At 64.3% G+C, this 21,310-nt stretch overlaps 2 protein-coding genes across 6 annotated transcripts in view; both read right to left on the bottom strand.

The window, feature by feature from the left end:
- Positions 1-2,853: 2,853 nt before the first annotated feature.
- Positions 2,854-8,965, bottom strand: XXYLT1 (xyloside xylosyltransferase 1). Its single transcript, XM_072996418.2, has 5 exons — positions 8,342-8,965; positions 7,666-7,813; positions 5,001-5,133; positions 3,571-3,990; positions 2,854-3,217 (listed from the first exon to the last, which is right to left on the bottom strand). The coding sequence occupies exons 1-4, from the start codon at positions 8,879-8,881 to the stop codon at positions 3,594-3,596; spliced, it is 1,218 nt and encodes a 405-aa protein (XP_072852519.2). The 5' UTR covers positions 8,882-8,965; the 3' UTR covers positions 2,854-3,217; positions 3,571-3,593.
- Positions 8,966-10,149: 1,184 nt separating this feature from the next.
- The window catches only part of ACAP2 (ArfGAP with coiled-coil, ankyrin repeat and PH domains 2), a 28,830-nt gene continuing 17,669 nt past the window's right edge, over positions 10,150-21,310 (bottom strand). For 3 of the 5 annotated variants that reach the window (XM_078390286.1, XM_078390284.1, XM_078390285.1), the window contains 14 exons: positions 19,917-19,968; positions 19,406-19,506; positions 18,747-18,852; positions 18,024-18,229; positions 17,798-17,867; positions 17,034-17,128; positions 16,272-16,453; positions 15,679-15,786; positions 15,237-15,329; positions 14,659-14,867; positions 14,331-14,440; positions 13,569-13,679; positions 13,174-13,235; positions 10,150-10,383 (listed from right to left, as the gene is read on the bottom strand). In XM_078390286.1, the coding sequence (XP_078246412.1) occupies positions 10,280-10,383; positions 13,174-13,235; positions 13,569-13,679; positions 14,331-14,440; positions 14,659-14,867; positions 15,237-15,329; positions 15,679-15,786; positions 16,272-16,453; positions 17,034-17,128; positions 17,798-17,867; positions 18,024-18,229; positions 18,747-18,852; positions 19,406-19,506; positions 19,917-19,968 (1,609 nt within the window). In that variant the 3' untranslated portion in view covers positions 10,150-10,279. The remainder of the gene's footprint in view (positions 10,384-13,173; positions 13,236-13,568; positions 13,680-14,330; positions 14,441-14,658; positions 14,868-15,236; positions 15,330-15,678; positions 15,787-16,271; positions 16,454-17,033; positions 17,129-17,797; positions 17,868-18,023; positions 18,230-18,746; positions 18,853-19,405; positions 19,507-19,916; positions 19,969-21,310) is intronic. The other 2 variants (XM_072996419.2, XM_072996420.2) reach the window with 1 other exon arrangement.

Below are 21,310 nucleotides of genomic sequence, written 5' to 3'. Positions count from 1 at the left end.
CCCCGCGAGGACCTCCTGCTTTGCGCCTCCAGAGTAACAGCGGCACAGAATTTGAGATCCGGGAAGGAACCCACATTTCTGGCAGCTGGCAGAGACCCTCGGGGGCACCCTGGGCAGCCAGGCCCTGCGGGCAACGTCCAGAGAGGCTGGAAATGCCACCCGGGGATGGTGCACCACACTTGCGGGTGTTTGTGGGGGGAGGCGCGAGTGAGTAGTCTTGGCGAGAGAGACTTTCCACCTCCTTGCCTTCAGTCGCCTCTCTCTGGGAGCCGCCAACATCCCCCCCCCGGACAACTTGCCAGGGCAAAAGCCCCCCTCAGCTCTGCAGGGCTCTTGGGCTGCCCCCACAGCTCCTGGTCTCCTTCTTCCCCAAAGGGGAGAGGGCTGCATATGGGGAACGCCCCCCCACACACACCCCTTTTCCTTGAGGCAGATGAGCTGCGTGGCAGAGCCCACAGGAGATGGTGGCACAGAACTGCCTCTCTGAGCCCCCCCCCCCCCCATCTAACAGGTGCCATCTTACCCTGGCAGGTGAGCAGCTGTCTTGCCCCCCCCCCCGGTGGTGGAGCCCAAAGTGAAGTCGGGACGCTACAAGGAGGCCACGATGACCAGGGCACCCACATCGTTGTTCCCACCCACCCACCCTAGCAAACACCGGGGGGGGGGAGATGTTTCTTCTTCTTCTTCCCCTCCCAGAGAGTCTTGGGGCCCAGGGTGGAGTCCCATCCAAGGGAGAAGACGACCCTCCAGCCCTGGGGCAGTTGTGCTGCGGGGGGGAGGAGATTGCTGGGCAGGACTCAAAGCACAGGCGTCGGTTTTTGTGACACCCAGCACTGTGTGGGGCCAGAGGCTCAGACCGCCCCATCCCACGTCCTCTGGGATCACGCGACGCAGCAGGCGACACCCGGGGGGGTGGGGAGGCAGAGCAGCCGGAGAGCCTCTCCGGACCTCGGCCCGGCTCTCCAGCCCCCCCCCTTAACGCAGGGCGGCCGAAAAGAAGGGGGGAAGGACATGGGGTGCCCGGCTGCTGCCCAGCGGGGAGGTCCTGCCGCGGGGCGCGGTCCCTCCTCCGTGGCGCGTCTCCTTCCAAAGCCGCTGGCCGCTCCGGCCCCGAAGGGATCCCCCGCCCGCCCGCCCGCGGCCCTGCAGCCAAGCCACGCGCCCCCAGGCACCTGCTCCCAGGCCCCCGACGGGACGGGAGGGCGAGGCCGGTGCCCGCTGCTCGCCGGGGCCAGCTGGGGTCCCACCCTGCCCGCAGCCGCCAGCGCAGCCCCGCAGGAGACGCCCGGGGTGGGGCTGGGGGGGGGTGCGGAGGAACCCGGGAGGACCGGCTCAGCCCGCCCCCCCCGCCCGCCGGCTCCTCCAGCCCCCTCCCCCGGGGCCAGCCTTTCGGGCTCCCGTGGGCGACGCGGCCCTCCGACCGGCCTTGGGGCTGCGCAGGTCCCTGAGGCACGCCTGGGTGCCGGGGAGGGGGCCCAGCCCAAAGGTGCGCCGCGCCCCCCCCCCCGGGCTGTGGAAGCGGCCGCCGCGCCGGCGGTGGATCCCGGGTCACCCTCCGCAAGTCAGGGGCGTCCTGGTCGGGGGAAGGGGGCTTGGCTCCCCCGGCCAGAAAAAGCCCCGTTGACGCCGAACACCCACCCCCCACACACACCGAGAAAGGCGCTTCAGCCGGTGGGGGCCGCGGAAAGGCAGGGCGGCGCGGAGGGCTTCGCTGGCCGCATCGCTCAGTGGGTTGGGGGTCTGGCTGGGAGTTCCGAGTCCTGGCTCTGCCTCTCGAAAGGGCCTCAGGAGAAGGGAAAGGCCTCGGTCTCCGGGGGGGGGGCAAGTCCGGAAAGGGCCGCCTGGGCAGCCGGCTGTTAGCAGGTGAGGCTTTTCCTAGAAGGAAACTCCCCCCCCCCCGCACAAGGCAGAGCCAGGCTCCCTCCACTTGCCGGGGGGGGGAGGGGGCTCCCTCGACACACGCCCCCCGCCTCTGCAAGACTGAGTGCTTGGAAACCCGACCCTCTCTTTGGCATCTTGATGCCGGTGGATCTGGCTCCTTGGGGCAGCTCAAGTGACCCCCAAGTGGAGCTTCCTCTAGAGAAGGGAAATGCGCCCCCGCCCTTTTCCTTGCTCTAGTCTGTGGAGGGAGCGGATGGCGCTGGTCCACACAGAGTCCTTCAGCCTCAGCCCCCACCCATCATCAGCAGGCCAGAGAGGAGAGCCGTCACAGCCCTGGAAGCTGCCACTGCTCCAGCTGGGCTCAGCCCCCCCCCACACACACACACACACAAGGCCAAGGCCCCGGGGCAGAGCCAGTCAGGGACGGCTGGCAAAAGCAGAGGCTGAACGCCACTTCCCCAGAAGCTGGCATGGACACTCACAGGGCCTGACAGCAAAAGGAAAGTATATCCAAACCTGCTCGGGGGGGGGGCATGTGTGAGGCTGCTGAGGGCCCCCCCCCCGGCCTCCATGAACTCAGTGAACAGACCCGCATCACCACACCATGTGGCTCTGAATTCCACAGGCCCTCGCTCCCTTCTCCCTGTCCCACATCAGCCACCACCCAGCCTCTCCTCGGATAGCGCCGGGCTCTGTGGCAGCAGCTGGAAACGGCCACCCTCCACTCCCCCCCATATAATTGTGTACCTCCTTCTGCCCTTCTTTGCCTTTCCCCCCTTCAACGAATCAGCCTCAAGGGTGTGACTTCTTGCAGGGGAGCCGTACTACTTTAACCCACACGGATTGCCTGGGCTGCCTTTTCCCTCCAGCTTGGCAATATCCTTCCCCCCCCCCAGCCGCCCCCCCCCCCATTTTCAGTGATCAGACAAGCACCTCGCACAGGCTCCCAGGTTTGTGGAACAAGGCAATCAATGCGGGCAGCTCCGTTTTTTTATTCTTTCCATCACTCTCCCCGTTTCCACACCAGCCGTACAAGGTGTTCCACCGAGGCCTCAGCCAGAGGAGCTCTGGAGACAACCTGGTCAGATTCCCCCCCCCCCCCCGACACACACACATACACACACACACCCGGTCAGTCGGAAAGAGGGCACCGAAGAAGGTCGGGAACTGGGCTGGAACTGGGCTGATGGAGAGACTTGCCCCTCTCCCCTGTGTGTCCAGGGGAGGGATGTGTGTGGGTGCGCACACTCCTTGAAATGCAGCTCTCTGCTCCTCCCCCCCCTTCCCCTGGGAAAAAGGCCTAACTCTACCCTGGGCAGGAGGGGGAGGCTGGTGCCTCCTCCCCCCTGCGGCACCTGCAGCTACCTTGCATTCCCACCCCCATCCCACCCCCAGAGGACGCCTTTCTCTGCATCTCCTGCTGGGCGCGCACCCCCTGGTGCAGGAGTCTTCAGACCAAGAGGGCCAGGCATCCTCTCAGGCTGGGGCGCCCCCATGGCATCCAAGGAGGGAGAGAACCTCTGCCAAGGCTGCCCACTGCCCACTGTCTTGGGACAAGTTGTGGCTGGTCCCCAGCAGAGGCCTGCTTCTGGGAAAGCCACGGGGGCCACGCCTGCCACAGGCTGATGCTCCACGAAACCATGGGTGCCTCGGGGGGGGCAGAACCTCCCCCAGCCCACTGCCCACGGCCGGGTCAGCCCTGGCGCTACCCGCTACTCCTGGGGGATGGGCGTGTTGCAGTTCCCGTGGTAGATCTTGACGTGGCCATCGCACCGGTAGTACTGGTCGAAGACCTCGCTGTAGCCGTGGTCGCGCCACCAGGTGCACAGCTGACGGTTCCAGGTGCAGTCCAGGGTGTGGAAGAGCTCAGGGTGCTCCATGCCCGCCAGCGTGAAGAAGTCCTGGTCGCCCAGGTGGCCCCGGAAGTGGAACTTCTCCGCCAGCCGCCGCACGGCCGCGGCCTCCAGCAGGCCGTTGTAGAGGTCCGAGTGGCGCATGGCCTCCAGGTTCAGCAGGAGGACCCCGCTGTTGAAGCCGGGCCGCCCGCCGGGGGGAGGGTCCCCCACTGGGGTCCCCGGGTGCTCCTTCCGGTACTGCCAGAAGATATGCCTTCCGGGGGGGGGGGGAGGGGAGAGGTGGGGGGGAGAAGAAGGGAGAAAAGGCTTGAAACCTGGACCAGGGAGGGAGGGAGGGAGCCCCAAGCCCCAAAAACCAACAGACCAGCTCAGCCACATCTTCCCAGCTGGACCCTGGGCGGAGACCACGAGAGGGAGGGGCAGGCAAGGCAGGGCTCACCCACCCCCAGAAAGCAAGTTCCTAAGAGGCAGGGCTGACTTCGGGGGGGGGGAAGGAGTTGAAGGAAGGAGCTTCGTGGGGGGGGGGACAGGAAGGGGCTGCCCCGATGAGGGCGACACCAGAGCTGCTCCCATTTGCCAGCAGAGCGCCATCTAGCTGACCTTTGGTTTTAAACCCCCACCCCAGGTGTGTCCCACCCCCCTTCTGTGCTGGTGTCCAGTTCAGGGGGGAATTCCACAGATCTCCAGTGCTCCCTGGAGAGATCTGGACATGGGGGAGGACTGGGGGCTTTGCTCTTGGCTGGATGGCATGTCCACATGTGAAACGCACTCCTCACATGGGGCCCTGATCCTGAGCTTCGAAATATCCAGTGGTGGGAAGCAGTCTTCAGTCCAAGGATGGAGGGGTGGGAGGGGCAGGCTTCCAAAGTGGCCGGGAAAAGATGCGGCCCTTTCCGGAGGCCTCCGTGTGCAACCTGGCTCTGCAGATTGGGAGGTGCTGGCAGGGAGGCCTGGCCCAACCCGCAGCTCCGGAGCGGCTTGGGGGTGGATGTGGGGGGGCGTGACATGGTGGGGGTTAGCCCTCTTCTCAGGAAGCACCTTCTGCCCTCCCACAAGCAGACAAGAAGCCCCTCCACCCAAGGGGGCAGGTTTGGAAGCCATGTGTGCTGAGTGTCTCTCTCTTCCGGCACGGCAGGGAGGGATGGAGGGAGGGAGCAACGTCTGCCCAAGAGCCTCTTCCTGCTTGGCCACAGACAGGCTAGGGAACCCGCCTGGGAGCCCGATCCTGCCTGGGCCCAGCCCCCCCCCTCCCCAAGGACCTACCGATAGACTGGCTGCATCTCGCGCGCGATGCCAATCACGGCTCCTTCCGGGAAGTTGTCAAACTCTTCAAAAAGCTCCCGGATGTTGGCCCGATACTCCACGTCCAGGTCCACCTGAATGATGCGCGAAATCTCTGGAAGGGCAAATGGGGGCCAAGCAGTCAGCAAGTGGGGGGGGGCAGCCTCAGAAGGGCCACAATACCCGAATTGTCTCAGGGAGTCCCCAGAAGGCCTCAGCTGGGCCCCGGACTTTCTCTCACCATGGAGGGCAGCCTCTCCCTGACGCTCAGAAGCCGCACGTCGACAGCCACACCCAAATGAAGATTCCCCCTCTCTCGCACACGGGGCAGAAATGGACGCACAGAGACACACACAGAGAGCCTCCGGCTCAGAGAGGCATCCAAAGGCCGCCCAGAATAACAGCGGCTGGGAACTCTAAACCCCATGGAATCTGCCCATTTCTCCTTCACAGCCTCTAACCCCATGCCTGTCGCCCCTGTATCTTGGGGAAGAGAGTTCCACAGTTCAGTTATGCGATGCGTAAAATACATACCTTCTTTTCTCTGTCACAATTGCACATCCACAGCACCTGGTGGTCCCCTGACCCCTCCAGCCAAGGCACCCCACAGACTTCTCAGGATGTGGGCCTTTTTGTCTGCCCCAAAGCAAATAACAACAGAAAGCACTGGGGACCTACAGCAGCTGGCAGGGCAAGCCGTCCCCCCCAGCCCCCATGGGGCTGTTCCAGGGGTCCGGTGTTCCCAGCAGCTCGTTTGCAGCCAGAGTCCCTCAAAGCCGGTAAGCAGAAGTGAGCGAACCGGCCAAACCAACAAACTGGCGCTGCAGGATCAGGCCCTCACTCAGATGGGGAATCCACACTGAGGGACAGCAGAGAGCACTGTAGTGGCCGGGGCTGGTATGGGGGGGGGGGGCAGATTCCTGCCGATTGTCAGAGGAGGGCGGGGGAGAAGCCCATGTCCAAGTGGGGGGGCAGAGGTTGACTTCGGGGTGTCTCGGGAGGGGTGCTGCCTCCCCTGTGCAGAGATCCAGGATCTGGCAGAGCACCTGCTGACAGTCACCACCGAGCATCAGCCCTTCCTTGCCCCCCCGACCCCCCCCAACAGCAAAGGATGCTGCCGGGAAGGCTGCCTCCGAAGCAGTGCACGTGGTCCTGAGGGCTGGGGGAGAGGGAAGCAAAGCCCCCCCGGTGCAAGTGGTCCCTTTCTTTGCTGCCCCCTCTTCACTGCTGAGGCCCAGCCAGGCAGCCCAGAGCAGGGGAAGGGAAGAGCCGGCCCATGGCCTGGCCAGGGAGGGGCCGCAGGCTGCGGGAGTGGCAGGAAGGGGGGGTCAGCACCAGCACCCCTCCTTTTTGCAGAGGAAGAGGGCTCCACGGGCAGCCCAAGTCCTGTGGGGCTCATCCTGGCAAAGCACTGCACACCTGGGGGGGAGGGGGGCACGCAGCCTTTCTGGAGCCATGGCGGTTCATGGCTTGGACCCTCCACTGCTTGGGATTCAGGTGCCTGCCTTTGGGAAGCCGTGGGGTGGGGGCCGGGTACATTGGGGGGGAAGGGCAGCCTGCCAAAGGGAGAGGGGGCCACCCAGCCCCTTCTGCTGCCCCCGGGCAGAGGCCCCCTTGGCCGCCCTGCGGCCACCCCTCTTGCCTGTGCTGCCAAGGTCCGGTGCGCCAAACCAGCCCCCCCCCCCCGCAGCAGAGCAGCGCCGGTCGGAGGACGGAGCGCAGGCAGGCCCGATCCTTGCACCGCTGCGCTTGCGGGCTCTTGCTGCAACCCCGGAGGAAGCCCAGGGAGAAGCCCTTGCAAGGCAGGTGGCAGCCAAGAGGGCTTGGCCTCCCAAGATGCTCTCACCCCAACCGCACACGCTCACCCCCCCCCAGCTGTTCCCCCTGAACATGCACACTCCCAGACACACCCGCTCGGCCCCTGATCACAAACCACAGGCCCACCGGCTGCGCTTTGGGGCCTCCCTCCAAGCAAAAAGGCCCCTGCTGGACCCTGCTCAGGGGGCCAAGCCTGAGGCCAGCCAAGCCCTCCCTTGTTCCAGGAGCAGGAGGAATGGGGGGGGGTGTCTTGGGTGGGGGGGGGAAAGAGCCCCTTCCCCTGCTGTCCCTGGCTGCAGAGAAGGCTGCCTGGAGAAGGCCGGCTGGCCTGCCCCCTCCCCATTCTAGAAGGGATGGAGGCAGAGAGGGGGGCCCGCCCAAGGCTCCTGGGCTGGGCATCCCTTGGAGCGCCCCCCCCCGCCAAAGCCCGTCAGAAAGGCCTTGGGGGGGGGGGACCAGCTTGGCTGCAGGCGAGGGAAGCAGGAGGAACCCGAGGGCTGGTGGCATCTTGTCCGGCTCTGCCCAGGAAGCCCTCCTGGCTCGGCTCTGGGGAGGTGCCTCTCTCTGCCCTCTGGTCACCCAGAGAGCCGTGCGATCGATCACTGGACACCTTTTGGCACTTTCTGCCCCTCCTTGACCATCCCAACAAGAGGGAGGGGAGGGATCTGCAAGCCTCGCTAGAAAATCTGAAAGCAGCTTTTAAAAAGCCCAGAGCAAAAGCCGGCTTGGTCCTGGGATGCTGAGAGCTCTTCCTCTGTCCTTTGGCGGGGGGGGGGGCTGAGGGTCCCTCTCCCTCCGTCCCTCCCTCCCTCTCTCTCTCTGCGCCCACCTCTGGGCATCACCCGGTGCATGGCCACGGAGAGGAAGAAGATGGGGTCGCTGTAGTAGGTCCCGGCGCCGGCGCTGAACAGCTTCTGCATCTCCTCCACGACGGGCCGCAGCTTCTCCGTCAGGACCTCCACGTCGTGGAAAACCACCTGAAGGGCAGAAGGGGAGCCCTCAGCCCCGGCTCGGAGGGGGCCGCCCGCCCCGGTCGCCCTCGGCCCCCACCGGGGGAGAAGGGGGGAGGGGGACGCCAAGCGACCACCCGCAGGGAGGATGCCCCCCCCGAGGGGGCAGGGAAGCGGCGCAGGAATTGGAGACCGGGGGGGGGGCGGGGAGAGAGGAGCCGCTCTGCGCGCGGTGGCCGGGAAAGCCGGGGCGGTGGGAGCGGGGACGGGGGGCCCTTCCCTTCTGGCGGCGGGAGCCGAGGCCCAACCCGGGAGCCGCTCGGACCTGCCGGGCGCGAGACCCCCCCCCCGCCCCGCCCCGCCCCGCCCGGGGAGCGCCCAGCCGGTGGGGGGGGGACGGGGACGCCCTCCTGGCCCGCCGAGGGGGCGGCTGCGCCTCGAGTGCCGCCGGAGGAAGCCGCCGCCGCCGCCGCCGCCGCGCGCCCCCTGCTGCCCGTCCCGTCCCCGTCCCGTCCGGGGACCCCCCCGCCGCCGTCGCCCGGCCGCCGGGCTCACCGTGTACTTGAAGGGGGCGTCGCGGAGGGCGTCGCGGAGGAGGGCCTTGCCGGGTCCCCGGCTGGGCGCGTCGGTGAGCAGGTGGAGGGCGAGCGCCTGGCGGGGGCCGAGCTTCCCGAAGCGCACCAGCGAGCGCAGCGCCGCCTCGGCCTTGGCCCGTAGCCCCGGGTTGCCCTCCGCCTTGGCCAGCACCACCAGCACCGGCAGCACCTCCGCCTCGCCTGCCCCCGCCGCCCCCGCCTCCCGCTGCAGCAGCAGCAGCAGCTCCTCGCCCGCCTTGGCCTTGCTCTCCGCCAAGCCCGGCTCGGGTCCCGGCCCCGGAGGCGGCGGCCCCAGGGAGGCGGCGGAGGACCAGCCGGCAGGGGCGGCAGGGGCGGGCGGGGGCGGCGGTCCCTTCCGCGGAGCGCCCCCGCCGCCGCCGGAGCCCGAGTAGTAGAAGGCGCACGCCACCGCCAGGGCCGCCGCCGCCGCCAGCACGCACGGAGGGGGAGGCCGCCCCGCCACCGCCGCCGCCACCGCGGAGCCCAGCCGGCGCGCCATGGCCGGGCCTCCTCCTCCTCCGCTCGCCCTGCCGGCCTGCCCGCCTGCCCGCCCGGATAGCTGGCTGGCTGGCTCCGCCCGGAAGGCGGGCGCTCCCGGGCTCCAGAGGCCCCGGCTGCGCGAAGACGAGCGGCGGGCGGGCGGGCGGGAGCGCGCAGGGGCCGGGCAGGGTCGCGCTTCTCGCCTTCGTCCTGGCGCGTGCAGGGGCCCCGAAACCACGGGCTCAAGGGACGGGCCAGCTAGGCTTGGGTCGGTTGCGCTTTGTGGTGGGGGGGGGGAGAGAAAGCCTAACGGTTAGAGCAGGAAGACGGTGAAGGTGGCCAGCCCTCCAAGCCTGGAGGCATTCGAGAGAAGTTCAGGCAACCGCCTGGTCCTGGCGGGAATCTTGGGCACGGTGGGGGTGGGAGGTGGGCTGGATGGCCTTAAGAGGCCCCTTCTGCCTTCATGCTTCTGTGGTTCTCCACCCAGACTCTAGCCGCCTGGAGTGGTCGTAACTGACCAGATAGGCGGGATATAAATAGAAGAAATAAATAAATATGTTGGAGGTACTCCAAGAGAGAGCTCTGAACTCTTCGGGACAGCTTCTGCGATGGGGTCTCCTCTCGCCCTCCGCCCCCCCGCCCGCCCGCGTGTCCTCTCTGCCCCCTTTCATAGACTGGCCCTCAAGGACCCTTGCTGCAGCCCAGTGGCCTCCCTGCTTTTTTAAATCTGGGACCCCCCCCCTCGCGCCCTCTTTGCACAAGTAGGTCGTTCTTCCCAGAGACGCCAGCACCATCCAGGCCGCGGGGGGGGGGCAGCGGCTGCCCTGCTCTTGCTGCCACATCTGCCACCGCCAGCACTTCAACACGGGGGAGGGAAGAAGCGCCCCTGTTTGGAAGGGGTGGGAAAAGACAAGGCAAGTTTTCAAAGATGGGCCGGAGCAAAAGCGGAGGAGGGCAGAATCCACTGGACGGGGAAGCCCTGCTCCCCTTGAACCCTCCCAAGTCGCTGCACCAGGCCTTCCCTTACACGCACACGCCTGGGTGCACACACACACACACGCACAAAAGCAAGCGTTCAAATGTACCCACAACAGGAGAGCCCAGTGGGGGCTCAGCCCCCCCTCTTGGTAAGGAGGAAGGGGGCCTGTACCTCATTTGTCTTAATGGATGAGCCACCCCAGGGAGCGGGGGGGGGGGCTGGCAAGAGAACAGCAACCTGCCGGTCAGACTCCCCTCTTTCTGGGCAACCACACCAACACGCAGCAGAATGCAAGCAAACTACAAATCTATACTCAAAGCCGCTTTTATGTATAAAAGGGGTGGGGGCGGGGGGGCTCCAAGTACATCAGCAGGGAGGAGGTGGGGGTCGGTTGGGGAGAAGTCCCGGACGTCTTGCACTTCCCAGTCTTGAGACCCTTCAAGGCTTCTGCGTTTCTGGCGGCTGGAAACGTTTTAGCTTCTCTGGATTGTGAGATGCCATTTGAGAGAAGTCCCGGAAGATGTCCTGGTAGGTTTCGTCTCCTGGGGGGGGGAAAAGGAGCAGAGACGATTTCATTGCCGACGTCCGTCCATGCTGGTTAATGCCAGGGTCCACTCCCTGTCACCACCGCCCCTCGCCCTGATCGCAAGGCCCTCCCTGCCATCCGCAGTCCAGAGGGTTTCACCGGAGGGCAGAACGTCGGGGCTATGGCTGTACCCCACGCTGTGTTCTGAAGAACCCCCCCTGGCCTGTGGGTGCCGAGAGAGCCCTCCCGTGCCCACGGGATCATGACCGATGGAGCCCTGGGAAAGTCATGTTCAAAGCCCTGTGTCTGTGTCTGCATGCACACACACCCAGACGCGTCGGAGGGGGGGTCTTGGCTGACCACCAGCAGTCCCTCTGCAAGGCTGTCCGGGGCCCATCGGAGTGTGAATCTGAATGCACCCACATGCGCACATGGCCAAACAAGGATGCTCCCCCTGACCAGCAGCCCCCAGTCCTTAAGGTACCATCTCACAGTTTTTTTCCCCCCTGCTTTTGTGATCCTGATTTTTGCTCCCCATCCCACGTCTGGTGAGGAGCTCTGGTCTGTTCCCAGCGCCCCAAAGGCCAGCGCCTGTTGCCAACCAGTCTTTGGCCCTTTCACTTTGCTCAGCAAAGAAGGGCCTCTGCCTCCCACCGGGGATGGATGCTCTTCCATTCGGCAGCCTCTCCCCCCCACCTCACCCCCCCCCGTGCTAAGAGCGGCAACATAGCCATTCCCACTCCATTTGAGCAGGAGGGGATCCGGCCCCCAAGGGCTTACGGCAGACACGCCCAGAGCACCACCTTCCGGGGTGTTTTAAGCAAGCAAAGGCGTCTCTTCATGGCATGCAAGCCCGGCATGAAAGCAACAGAAAAGAAAGCCAAACTCTACCTGAGGGGGGGGAGACCTCAAAGGCAGCCATGCAGAGGAAAGCTCAGAGTTAGGAAACCAAAATGCAAGAGAAGAACAAACAAAGGGGGGAGGAGGAGGAGGAGGAAGAGGCGGGAAAGGAGCTCAGTGCCCGTCCTGGCAAACAGCCCCCCCCTGCCGAAAAGCCATCCCAGGTCCTATTATTGGCAGGTGGGGGGGAGGGAGGGAGAGGACGAGGTGAGCAGCAGCCAGCAGAAGGGGGGGAAGGTGATTCTTGGTTCTCTGGGCTCCTTTGACCTTTGGGAGGGCTTTGGCACACTTGCTCAAGAGGAAGCCTTCCATGAAGATGAGAGACACACCCCCACCCTTAACCCCAAACCAATAGCCCTGGGAAGGACCTGGGGGAGTGGGGGCCCCCGTTGGCTGAGGTGGGTCACTGGGCCCTCTGGCCCCCTCTTCTCCCACACAGGAGAGCCGGCCGCCACTTCCGTGGGTCTGTGCTGCCCTCCCAGAGAAGGACCAGGGGCGGCGGCAGGGATCAGGAGGCCGAAGGGTCACCCAACGGGGAAGCCACGCCCAGCGCCCCCCTCCGGCCAAGGGAGGGGCGGGCGGGCGGGGGAGCCTCTCGCCCAAAGGCCTTCAGAAGTCCGAGAGCCGCTTTCTTTGGGTCCACTTCTTTGGCTACTCGGGACAGAAACTGGACTCCTTTACAGAAACAGAGGAGGGGCACTGCTGTGTCCCTGCGTGCTGTCCCGCACTACATTCGAGCATCCAGGAGCCTGAGACATTCAATGTCCTCCCTCTCGCCCCACCTCTCCTTCTGAGCAAAATAACTGCCTCCTCTTGGGCGCCAGTCAGAGCAGAAGAAAGGTGGAGATTATTGGGGGGGGGGGAGAAACACACAATGACAAGTGGTGCAGCATCTCTGGAACCAGCCCGGCCGGCCAGAAGTTGTCCTGAAAATGCTGCACAACCACAGGCTTCCAGGGGCTGGGGGGGGGGGGGCTGGATGTGGTGGCGAAATCTGTTCCACGAGCAGAGGAATGACCCACGGCCTGCCTGGCCACCTGCCCACTCTGCCTCTCTGCACCTGAGATGCCGAGGGAAGGGGCAGCAAGATCCTGGAGGATGCCAGGCCTGTTCAACTGCGGGACCTCTCCTCACCCTGGCAGGGGCGGGCTCGGCGCCTCCCTCACCCTTGCCCTCACCCTGCCTGTCCAGGAGGGCCGCCTGCTCTTTACCAACTTTGGAAGGGCACCCAGCCCAGCAAGTTACTCCAGGGGGAAGAGCAGCTCCTGGGCCCCCAGATCCTCCCCTCCACTTTACTGCCTTTGGGCGGTAAAAGGCAATCCACACCCCTCCCGCAGGGGAGAAGGTACATCGGGAAAGGCTCAGGGATGCCACAGAAGCCCGCTTTTTGCCCCCAGCATTCTGGACTGGACTGGACGGAGGCCCGGTGAGGCCCCTCTTGGGCAACCGGCCTGGGTGGGCCAGGCCGGGGGATTCTCCTCTCCTCTCCCTGCTAAAGATGTCCGGTCTGAGTGGCGCCTGCCGCAGTTCACCCGGTGCAGGATCTCCTCCCTGGTGCTCTGGGCCAGACAACCCAGCCACCACCTGGGCTTGAGCGCACACACACACACCCCCGCCCTGCCTGGTGAACAGTCAAGGGGGCAGCCACCACGGGGAAAGCAGGCACAGCCGGCCAGGGCGGCAGCGCCACCACCTCCACGTGGGAAGCTGCTCTGGGGAGGCGGGAGGCCCAGCTCCACCTCAGAAGGAGCAGCGGTGGGCAGGCGGGCCCCCTCTCCTATCCTGCCCGAGATCCTCCAAACGGTCTGCTCTGGATCTGGGCCCTACGCCTCCTCTAGCTGCAGGCTAATGAACTCCTGCATGCACTTCCGGTACTGCATCTCCGTGTGGCCATTGGAAGCTTGACCTGGCTGGCCGTAGAGCCCCTCCGACTCCCGCATCTCTTCGTTCATTCTGGCCAAGCGCAACCTGCAAAGAGAGAAGAAGCCCCACAGCGTGCCTGGGTGTCAGAAGAGATGCAGAGAGCCCCTCGGCCCCCTGCCCTGGCCCCCAAAGCCCCTCGGCTCTCCTGGCTAGCCAGATGCCCCCTTCCTCACCCCCCCACCGCTCGACAGCTGGGTCTCCCTCGGCTCCCACCACCGAGGCAAGCGCTGTTCCTTCCCTCTGGGGCTGGCTGAGGTCTCTGGGGAAGGGGCCCAAGAGAGGGTGCTGCGCGCCCGCCTGCCCGCCCGCCCGGCCACGTGGTGTGAGGGCTCCCAGGCCACCGAGGCCACTAGCCAAGGGTGAGCAGCAGGTGCTTACAGGGTCACGATATCTGCGTTGGCCGCTTCTATGGCGACACTCAAAGGGTCTTTTCCGTCTTCGTCCGTGGCGTGCTGATTGGCGCCCCGTTTAAGGAACAAACACACCTGCCTGTTCCAAATAAAGCACGCAAAGATTGCAAAGGCGATCAAGTGGAAATGTTAAAGAACCTGGCAAGGAGCCGGCGAAGGGGTCTGATGGGAGGCCGAGCGCAGGATCTGACCTGTAGCTGGCACGGATCAAAGCCGCAAAAGGAAAAAAAGATAAAGAGTGCTGTGCCAGCCTCCCCATCTTCGCGCCACCCACTCAGGCTGAGGGAAAGTGGAAAACATCCACCCCAGGCCACAGTGCGGGGGGGGGGGGGAGAGGGAGAGAGAGAGCCAGTTTTCAGGGGTGACCAAATGTCACCCTCAGAAGGCCACCTCCGGATGCCGCTCGCCAAGGGGCCCATCCGTGTCCCCCCACCGCCCCCACCCATCTTGTGGCTTCATGGCCACCCGCCGGGCCTGACCCCCTCGCTCTCTTCCAAGGCCTGAGTTCTCCTCGAAGCGCACGCACACACACACGGGTGGCACTTCTAGGTGGCCAAAGAGGCCAGCCCCACGGCTGCCCACGCGCCCTCTCCTTCAGGGCTCCTTCCCTTTTGGGCTCCTTTCTGCTCAGCACCGCGCACCCCATGGCAGCACCAAAACCCACCCACCCACCCACTTGGCAAGACAAGCGCCCACCAAGAGTCTCCGGGGGAAGGCCCAGCATACCTACCCTGTATGCCCCAAGACCGTGGCGTGGTGCAAGGGCCCCCGGCCGTGGGCGTCCCTGAGGTTGACGTTGGCCCCGTTCTGGAGCAGGAATTCACAAGTGACCAGGGAGCCCTGAGAGGGAACAGGCACCCTCAGAGCAGGTTTCAGAGAGGGGTCAGGGGCCCCCTTCCCACCTGCCTCCGAGCAAGTCTTCCTTCTCTTCCGCGTCCTGCCCGGGCCCTCCTGCGCCCCCAGCGAGCCGGGCAGCGGGGGGAGGTTGGTGGCAGCGGCGGGGGAGCAGCTGCTCCTGGGGGCTCCCACAGCCCCAAAGCAAGGAGGCTGGCACTTACCCCGTGGACGGCCTGGATCAGAGGCGTGGACCGGTTCTTCTCCACGTGGACCCAGTTGACGTCTGCCCCGTGGGCCAGGGCTTCGGCCATCCGAGGCAGGCTCTTCTCGTAGGCAGCATGGTAGAGCTGCAGGCCTGGCAGGAACCGCTCCACCTCTGGAAGATCCGCAGGGGAGGCGGCCGCCCCGGCACCTTTAGGCCGCTCAGCGTCTGGAAGCAGAAAGAAAGAGAGTAAATCTCCGGCCACCCTCTTGCCACCTGGGGCTCCGGCCAGCCCAGCAGAAGCTCAGCCAATGCCCGAAAGGAAGAGCCAAGCCTGGCCCTTCCCTGAGGCCCGGGACTACAGCAAAAGGCAGCCGGGGCTTTCTCGATGAATTCTGGCCATTGCCAGGCAGCCTTTTAGAAAGGACGCTCAAACACCACGACCACCCCGATTTTGAAGGCAGCAGGCCCACCAAACGGCCTCCCTGGCCGCCTCCTGCCCAGAGAGACTGGCCGGCACCAGGGGCAACCCTCCTCGCGTCACGCCACGGGGTCTCTCGGGAAGAGGGCCCGGGCGGGCCGACCCTCTCCTCCTACCTGGCTCGTACAAGGTGCTGGCGGAGGTGGCGGAGGCCAGGCGCTCCCGGCTGTCGCTCCCACCCTGCTGGAACCCACTGTCGGTGCTGCGCACTGTTGGACGGGAAAGCAGCCAGCCCTGAGGAGGCCCCACTGGGGCCCGAAGCTCTTGGCCTCCCGACAGGCAGGCGAGCACCCCGTCCCCTCTTGTCCTGGCCTCCATCCTCCCCCCCCACACACACACACACCGTGGACAAGCTCTCCTTCGCTCCCTGGTGGCAACCACTGAAGCTCCGCCCGGGTATCAGGCCCGTTCAGAACGGCTCTTGTTCTCCCGAAAGTCCCGAATGACACAGCAGAGAAGACCGGGGGGGGGGGGGAAGGGGAGAGCAGACAGGCACGACGACGCAGCCCCCGCCACGCGGTGGAGAGTCACAGGGACAGCCCCGAGAGCAGTACTTACTGCTACGCAGCTTTGAGGAGGCATCAAAGTAGGAGAAGAGCGAATCTAGCTCATCGGGACAGAAGAGAGACTCCCGCCTCGCCTCCTCGTCGCTACTTATGCCCAGGACTGGGGACATGCGGGTTAGCAAAGCAGAAGGCGCGCAGGCAGAAGGAAAGGAAGGAAGGATGGGCAGAGAGCGTGAAGAGGGCGGAAAGAGGGGCGAGAGCAGGAGGTTAGTACCCGGCGGTGTTTGGGGAGGGCCCCCACCCCACCCTCTGCCCCCCTCTCCCCAGCCAGACCCCAGTCTCCTCCTCGGTTGCCTGGTCCCCTCCCCTCCGCCCAGCCTAGGAAGGCCATTGGCCCTGATCCTCGGCAGCCCCAATGCCTGCTCTTCCAACCTCGCCACCACCTTTCTGTGCCCTTTGTGACAAGAGGGACAGGCTCGGACGCTGCCTTTCCTTCCCCTTCCCTAAGGGAGGACTCTCCGAGGAAGAACAGAGGAGGAGAGAAAAGAAAGAGGTGCTGGGTCGGGCGGGCGGGTGTGTGTGTGCGGGCGCTGGAGCGTTTTGGCTTCTATGCCTCCGCCACGCAAAAGCAAAAGGCGGCCATACCTTTGAGAGCAGCCGCGGTCTGCTGCTCGCTTGGGGGCCGGGGCACCTCATGGACGCTCTGCCTCTTGGCTGCGTGGCCTGGAGGCACGGCTTTTCCTCCCGGGGATGCAGAGGCCACAGGGCACTTGGCCACAAACCTCCGCTCCACGTACTTGGCCCGAATGTACTCCTCTTTCTGCTGTCTGTGCACAAAAAAAGCAGCTGTGTTTACCCCCAAGCTGAGCAGAGCTCGCTGGAAGGAGAAGACCCCTAACTGCCCAGAGCTGGCCCCTTCTCCTTTCGCTTGTGCCACGGGACATCGCTGGCCCAGCCGCCAGTGGCGAGAACCCGCGGCCCCTCATCCAGCAAGTTGAGGGCAGGGGCAGAGCCGCCCCCCTCGCCCGGCTCATCCCCCACAAGCCGCGCTTTCAGTCTTGAGCCGAGCTGGGCTCCGACATCCGCCTGCGGCTGCTCATCACCCACTACCCAGCCGCTGCCGCTGCTGTTGTTGCGTGGGAAAGCACGTCACACGTCAGACTAGTCAGGCACTGGGGGGCGAGGGGGGCTGGAATCCTGTTCCCTCACAGAGCCAGGCGCCAGCAAGGCTGGTCCATTGACTCCGTGGGGACTTGGTTTAAAGGGGGCACCTCTAGTTACACGAAGCCACCAGATGTCAGCCCAGGAGAAAACCGAAGGCAGCTGAAGCGGAGGATTGTCGGGGCTCTGCATCTGCACCCCCCCCCTTTCCCTGTGTGAGAAAGCCAAGCACGGCCGGCTGACTACCTGTTACTTCCTGGCTGGGGCTTCTGAACTCCCGTTTCTTCCAGCTCTGCTTCGTACACCCTGTTTATGACGTCATTTCCCAGCTCACACATCAGCTGCAAGAGAAGTGGAGTGTGTTTGTGTGTGCGTGCCAGGGGTCAGCAGAGGGTTGGCTCCCTTCCCTTTGCACAACAAAAGCTATCGTCCACACCCTTCCCTTTGCCACAGGCCAAAAAGCTGGGATGCAGGCAGGGCAGCTGCGCAGGGCACGGAAAGGCGGTCCAACCGGCCCTCTGGCTCGGACCAGACCCCCCCCAGGCCACCAGCAGAGATCTGGGTCCCCTAAAGTCCATACCCAACCCTGGACTTCGAGGGCCACACTGGCTCTCTTCCCCCTCAAGCATTTTCTCCCAGAGGTTTTCTTTCTTTATTTTTTCTAAGTGAAAAAGCCCACCCCACCCCACCCTCATCCTCCAGTGGGGTTTTTAAAAATACTGGGATTGGATGCAAGGAATTCTCCTGCTTCCAGTGGCTGGCAGCTCAGCAGCCTCCAGGGGAAGCTGCTCGGCATCAAGAGGGGATCCAAACCACCCTCACCCACCCCCAGCCGGCCAGCATGCATTTCCCCAGCAGCAGAACATGTGCAGCAGGACATGGGCGTGGAGGGAACACAGTGGCTTGCCTTCCCCCAACCTCTCCACCCTCACTCTTGCCCTTTCCTGTTCTTCCCACCCTGTACTGGGGAGGGAGCCCCACCCTGCCCCACCCTGCCCCACAGCCAGTACCTTCAGAAGCTCTGGTTCCCACGAGTCCAGAGTCAAGGACCGGACTTTAGAGAAATGGACACCCAGGCTCCTGAACAAGAGGAGGGAAAGGGACTGCAATGAAGGAGGCGGAGAGACCTCAGGCGTCCGTCCCCCGCGCCGCCCGCCCGGCTGTTCTAGGGGCTCGGCTGATCCTGCACAGCCAGGAGCAACGGGCCAGCCGCGCCCCCGCTGCCCCGCAACCCACCTGTGGATGCCGGAGCATTCGATGCAGAGGGTGACACCCAGGTTGATGCTGGCCCACCGGGGATCTGCCAGGCCACAGTCGCAGCACACCGCATTGCCCGCCATGCTCTGGACCCGCTGGAGGGAGCTCTCCCCTTTCAGCAGCTTCTCTTTCGAATCTGCGCTGGACTCTGGGCTCCCCACGGAAGGGGACGGCTTTCGCTCCACCTTTGGGGAGAGGCCGAGAGAGGAGCGGAGCTAGACACACACACACCCACACACCCTTTCCACGCTCAAGGCCATCTCTTGCCCTCTCCTGCCCCCACCCACCACAGCTTGCTTGCCCAGTCCCCTTGGTGCAAGGCAGGCCTCCATTGGCCGGGCAGATGGGACAGCCAGCACCAGCCATAGCGAATGGCAGGCAGGCGGGCGGGCGGGCAGGGGCCCATGGGGTCTTCCCTGCACAGGCGACGAGAAGACTGGGCCAGCAGTTCAGGACTCGTACTCCGTTCCTGAGAGTCATCGTCCCTAGTCCTGATCCAAGGCCCAACCCAGGCTGAGTGGCTGGAAGGCGCTTTGGCCTCCAGCGGCATCACCAAAGGGCCACGGGAAGGAGAAGGCCCAGGAGGCTTCCTCACCCCAACTGTTCTGCCTCCAGCGGAGTCAGGGGGTCACTCGTGGGAGGGGGGCCTCCCATGGAGAACCCCTGGCCTCTCTGCCCCGTCTCCCCCCCCCCCGCCCTCACCTCTGCGTCCTCCCCTTTCTCCCGGTAGGCGGTCGCAATGCTGGTCTGCACAGCCTTGATCCAGGCCTGCCGCAGCTTCTCCGAATCGGCCTGAAGGATGCAGCTCCTGGAAAGAGAAAGGGACGGGAGGCGTCTGTGGGGCTGGCCCAGCAGACCAGCTTCCTCTCAGAAAAGGCCAGATCAAAGGTGCTCCACTTCCACCCTTATCTACACGAGGGGACAAAATAAGCACCACGTCTGTCTTTCTCAAGATTTTAACAGTCTGGCCCTTTTAGGATATGGGCCCTTTCCCGGACCATCCACTCCTTCCGCGAGGCTTCGTTCTAATCCCTCAAAGCAGCTGAAATCCCCTTTTGGTGTGAGAGAGGGGCAGGCCCGTTGCCGGCTGTGTCTCCAGAGGCGCTGCTCTGCAGACACGCCAGAGCCTCCGTATCCCAAGGCGGGCGCAGAACGGCCGCATCCAGGAGACCCCGGAGCCTCCAGAGGGCGTGGATCCCGGGGCAATGCTCGAGTGGCAGGCGCCGGGACTCCCTTCCAGTCCACGCCAATGCTTGGGGAAGCATCTCTCTGGCCACCCGTTCTACAAGGGGCTGGCTCTGGTTCAGGGGGCTGGAAGGCCAACGAGGAACGAGCAGCGGCCGCCCAAGCTCTCGCCTTACTTGGTGGGAGAGACCACTTCGAAACAGAAGCGCCGCTCAATGTCCTCGCAGTGCTTGACGGTGCAGAGGCGCAGGTCTTCCACCACCACCGTGGGACTATCCTGAGGGGAGAAGGGGAGAGAAGGGAGAGGAGGCAAAGGGGGTGGGGGGGACCAGTCCCCAGGGCCAGCTGCTGCCGGCATGTTTGTTCCTTAAACTTGGCGCAGGCCTCAGAGTTCCGCTGCTTCTTCCGGCAGACGGCCCGTGGGCCAGACAGCTGCTTCATCCTCAGACCGGCAGGGGAAGCAGAGCGTCCCCAACAGCCAACTGACCCTGCCTGCTCTCCCCGGGCTCAATCCTGGCAAAATGTTCTGCCAGGGCTCTGGGGCAGGGAGGGCTCCTCCCGAAGCGCCTGCCTTCCAGAGCAGTGGCCTACCCAGGTACACTCCCCTCCCCACTCCTCCCAACCACACTCTCCGCCAGGGACCCAGCTGTGCCAGCCCTTCCAAGTTCATGCTTCTCCGGGACTTACCTTGAATTTTTTCTGGTAGACCAGCTGGTTATTCTGGATGGAGAACCAGCGCCTGCAGAGGGGGAGGGAGGGAAATCAACACCACACCCCCGACTGTAGGGAACTGAGTGGGAGGCCGGGGGGGAGGGAGAACCAGTCAGCCCCCTGATCCTCTTCATCACCCTCCTCTGAACTTTGTCAGCATCCTTCTTGAAATGTGGTGGACACAGAATTCAAGGGTGAGGTCTAACCAGTGCCGAACAGAAGGGGACTTGTGCCTTATGAGATCTGGAGATGATACTTCTGTTTTTTAAATTGGTATTATTTTATTTGGATAACTTGGGTTGGGGTATGGGATACAGAAAGTAAAGGGGAAGGGAAGAGGATTTAGGTTAGGGGGAGAGGAGAAACAAAAATATACTAACATCCATTCTATTCATATTGCAATATCAAGATTCAAACTCGCTGTTCTACTATTTTCTGCCACCCCAAGGGCCTCCCATGTTGGAGAGGCCCGTGCAAAGAGGAGGCCTCGGGCGCTCCAAGGGGGTGGCTGATCCATACATAGAAAAACCTACACTCTGAACCAGGGGTGCTTAGCCGAGCCTGCCTCGTAAGGAGGTGGACACAAGCAAATATACAGATACACAGATATCAGCGAAAGCACAAAAAGTCCACCTTGATGACACTCCCCCCCCCCCACAGCTGCATAATCTACAGGGCAGGGTGGGTAGGGGTTTGGGGGGGGCAGCAAAGAGAGAACAGGTCAGGGTCCAACTCCAGGGCTCTTAGATCAAGGGGGCCCTTGTGCCGCCTGCCCCATTTCCTTGGCCAAAACAGGACGCCAGGGTGGCTTCTCCTCCCTCCCTCTCGGCCCAGGTGCCAGAGGGAGCTCTGGACTCCTCCTAACAGGGCGGGATCCCCTCCAAGAGGGAGGGCATGCCTGGCACAGAGAGCTTCCCACCCCCACCTCCCGCCGTCGTCCTGATCAGACAGGCCCCTCTCTGACCGTTACCAATGGCCTTGCTCTCAAAAAGGAGGATGAGCGTCAGCAAGAAGAGGTGTTTCACACGCGCGCACACAAAACTCTAGGATTAGACATGCAATAAAAACCACTTTTAGCTCTCTCTCTCTCTCTCTCTCTCCCTCTCTGGTCCTGTCCATCCGGTCAGGCGAGCCCAAGAAAGAGCTCAGGGAAAGGGGACGGGCCTTGTCTGGGTGCAGAGACACGGCCAAGCCGAGAGCCAGGCCTCCTGGCAGCCGCTCTCTGGGGGGGGGGAGCTCATGCCCGGGGGTCTTTGCCCGTCCCTGCTGACTTCTGTGGGGCCTGGGCATTGGGGGAGCAGTTCGGCCATCCCACACGCCACTCGTGGGCACCAGAGAGGTGGGGATGCCAAGGCTCAGCCTTTGGGTTT

The sequence above is a fragment of the Pogona vitticeps genome, chromosome 3, assembly GCF_051106095.1.
Source record: "Pogona vitticeps strain Pit_001003342236 chromosome 3, PviZW2.1, whole genome shotgun sequence".
Lineage (NCBI taxonomy): Eukaryota > Metazoa > Chordata > Lepidosauria > Squamata > Agamidae > Pogona > Pogona vitticeps.
Note: the sequence above shows the minus strand (reverse complement) of the source record. Positions and strands in the feature narration are given on the sequence as shown.

Coding starts and splice junctions, on each gene's coding strand:
- XXYLT1 (XM_072996418.2), bottom strand. CDS start 8,881: ATGGCGCGCCGGCTGGGCTCCGCGGTGGCGGCGGCGGTGGCGGGGCGG. Junction 7,814..8,341: donor ACGCCCCCTTCAAGTACACG/GTGAGCCCGGCG, acceptor TCTGCCCTTCAG/GTGGTTTTCCACGACGTGGA. Junction 3,991..5,000: donor GAGATGCAGCCAGTCTATCG/GTAGGTCCTTGG, acceptor CCCCCCCGGAAG/GCATATCTTCTGGCAGTACC.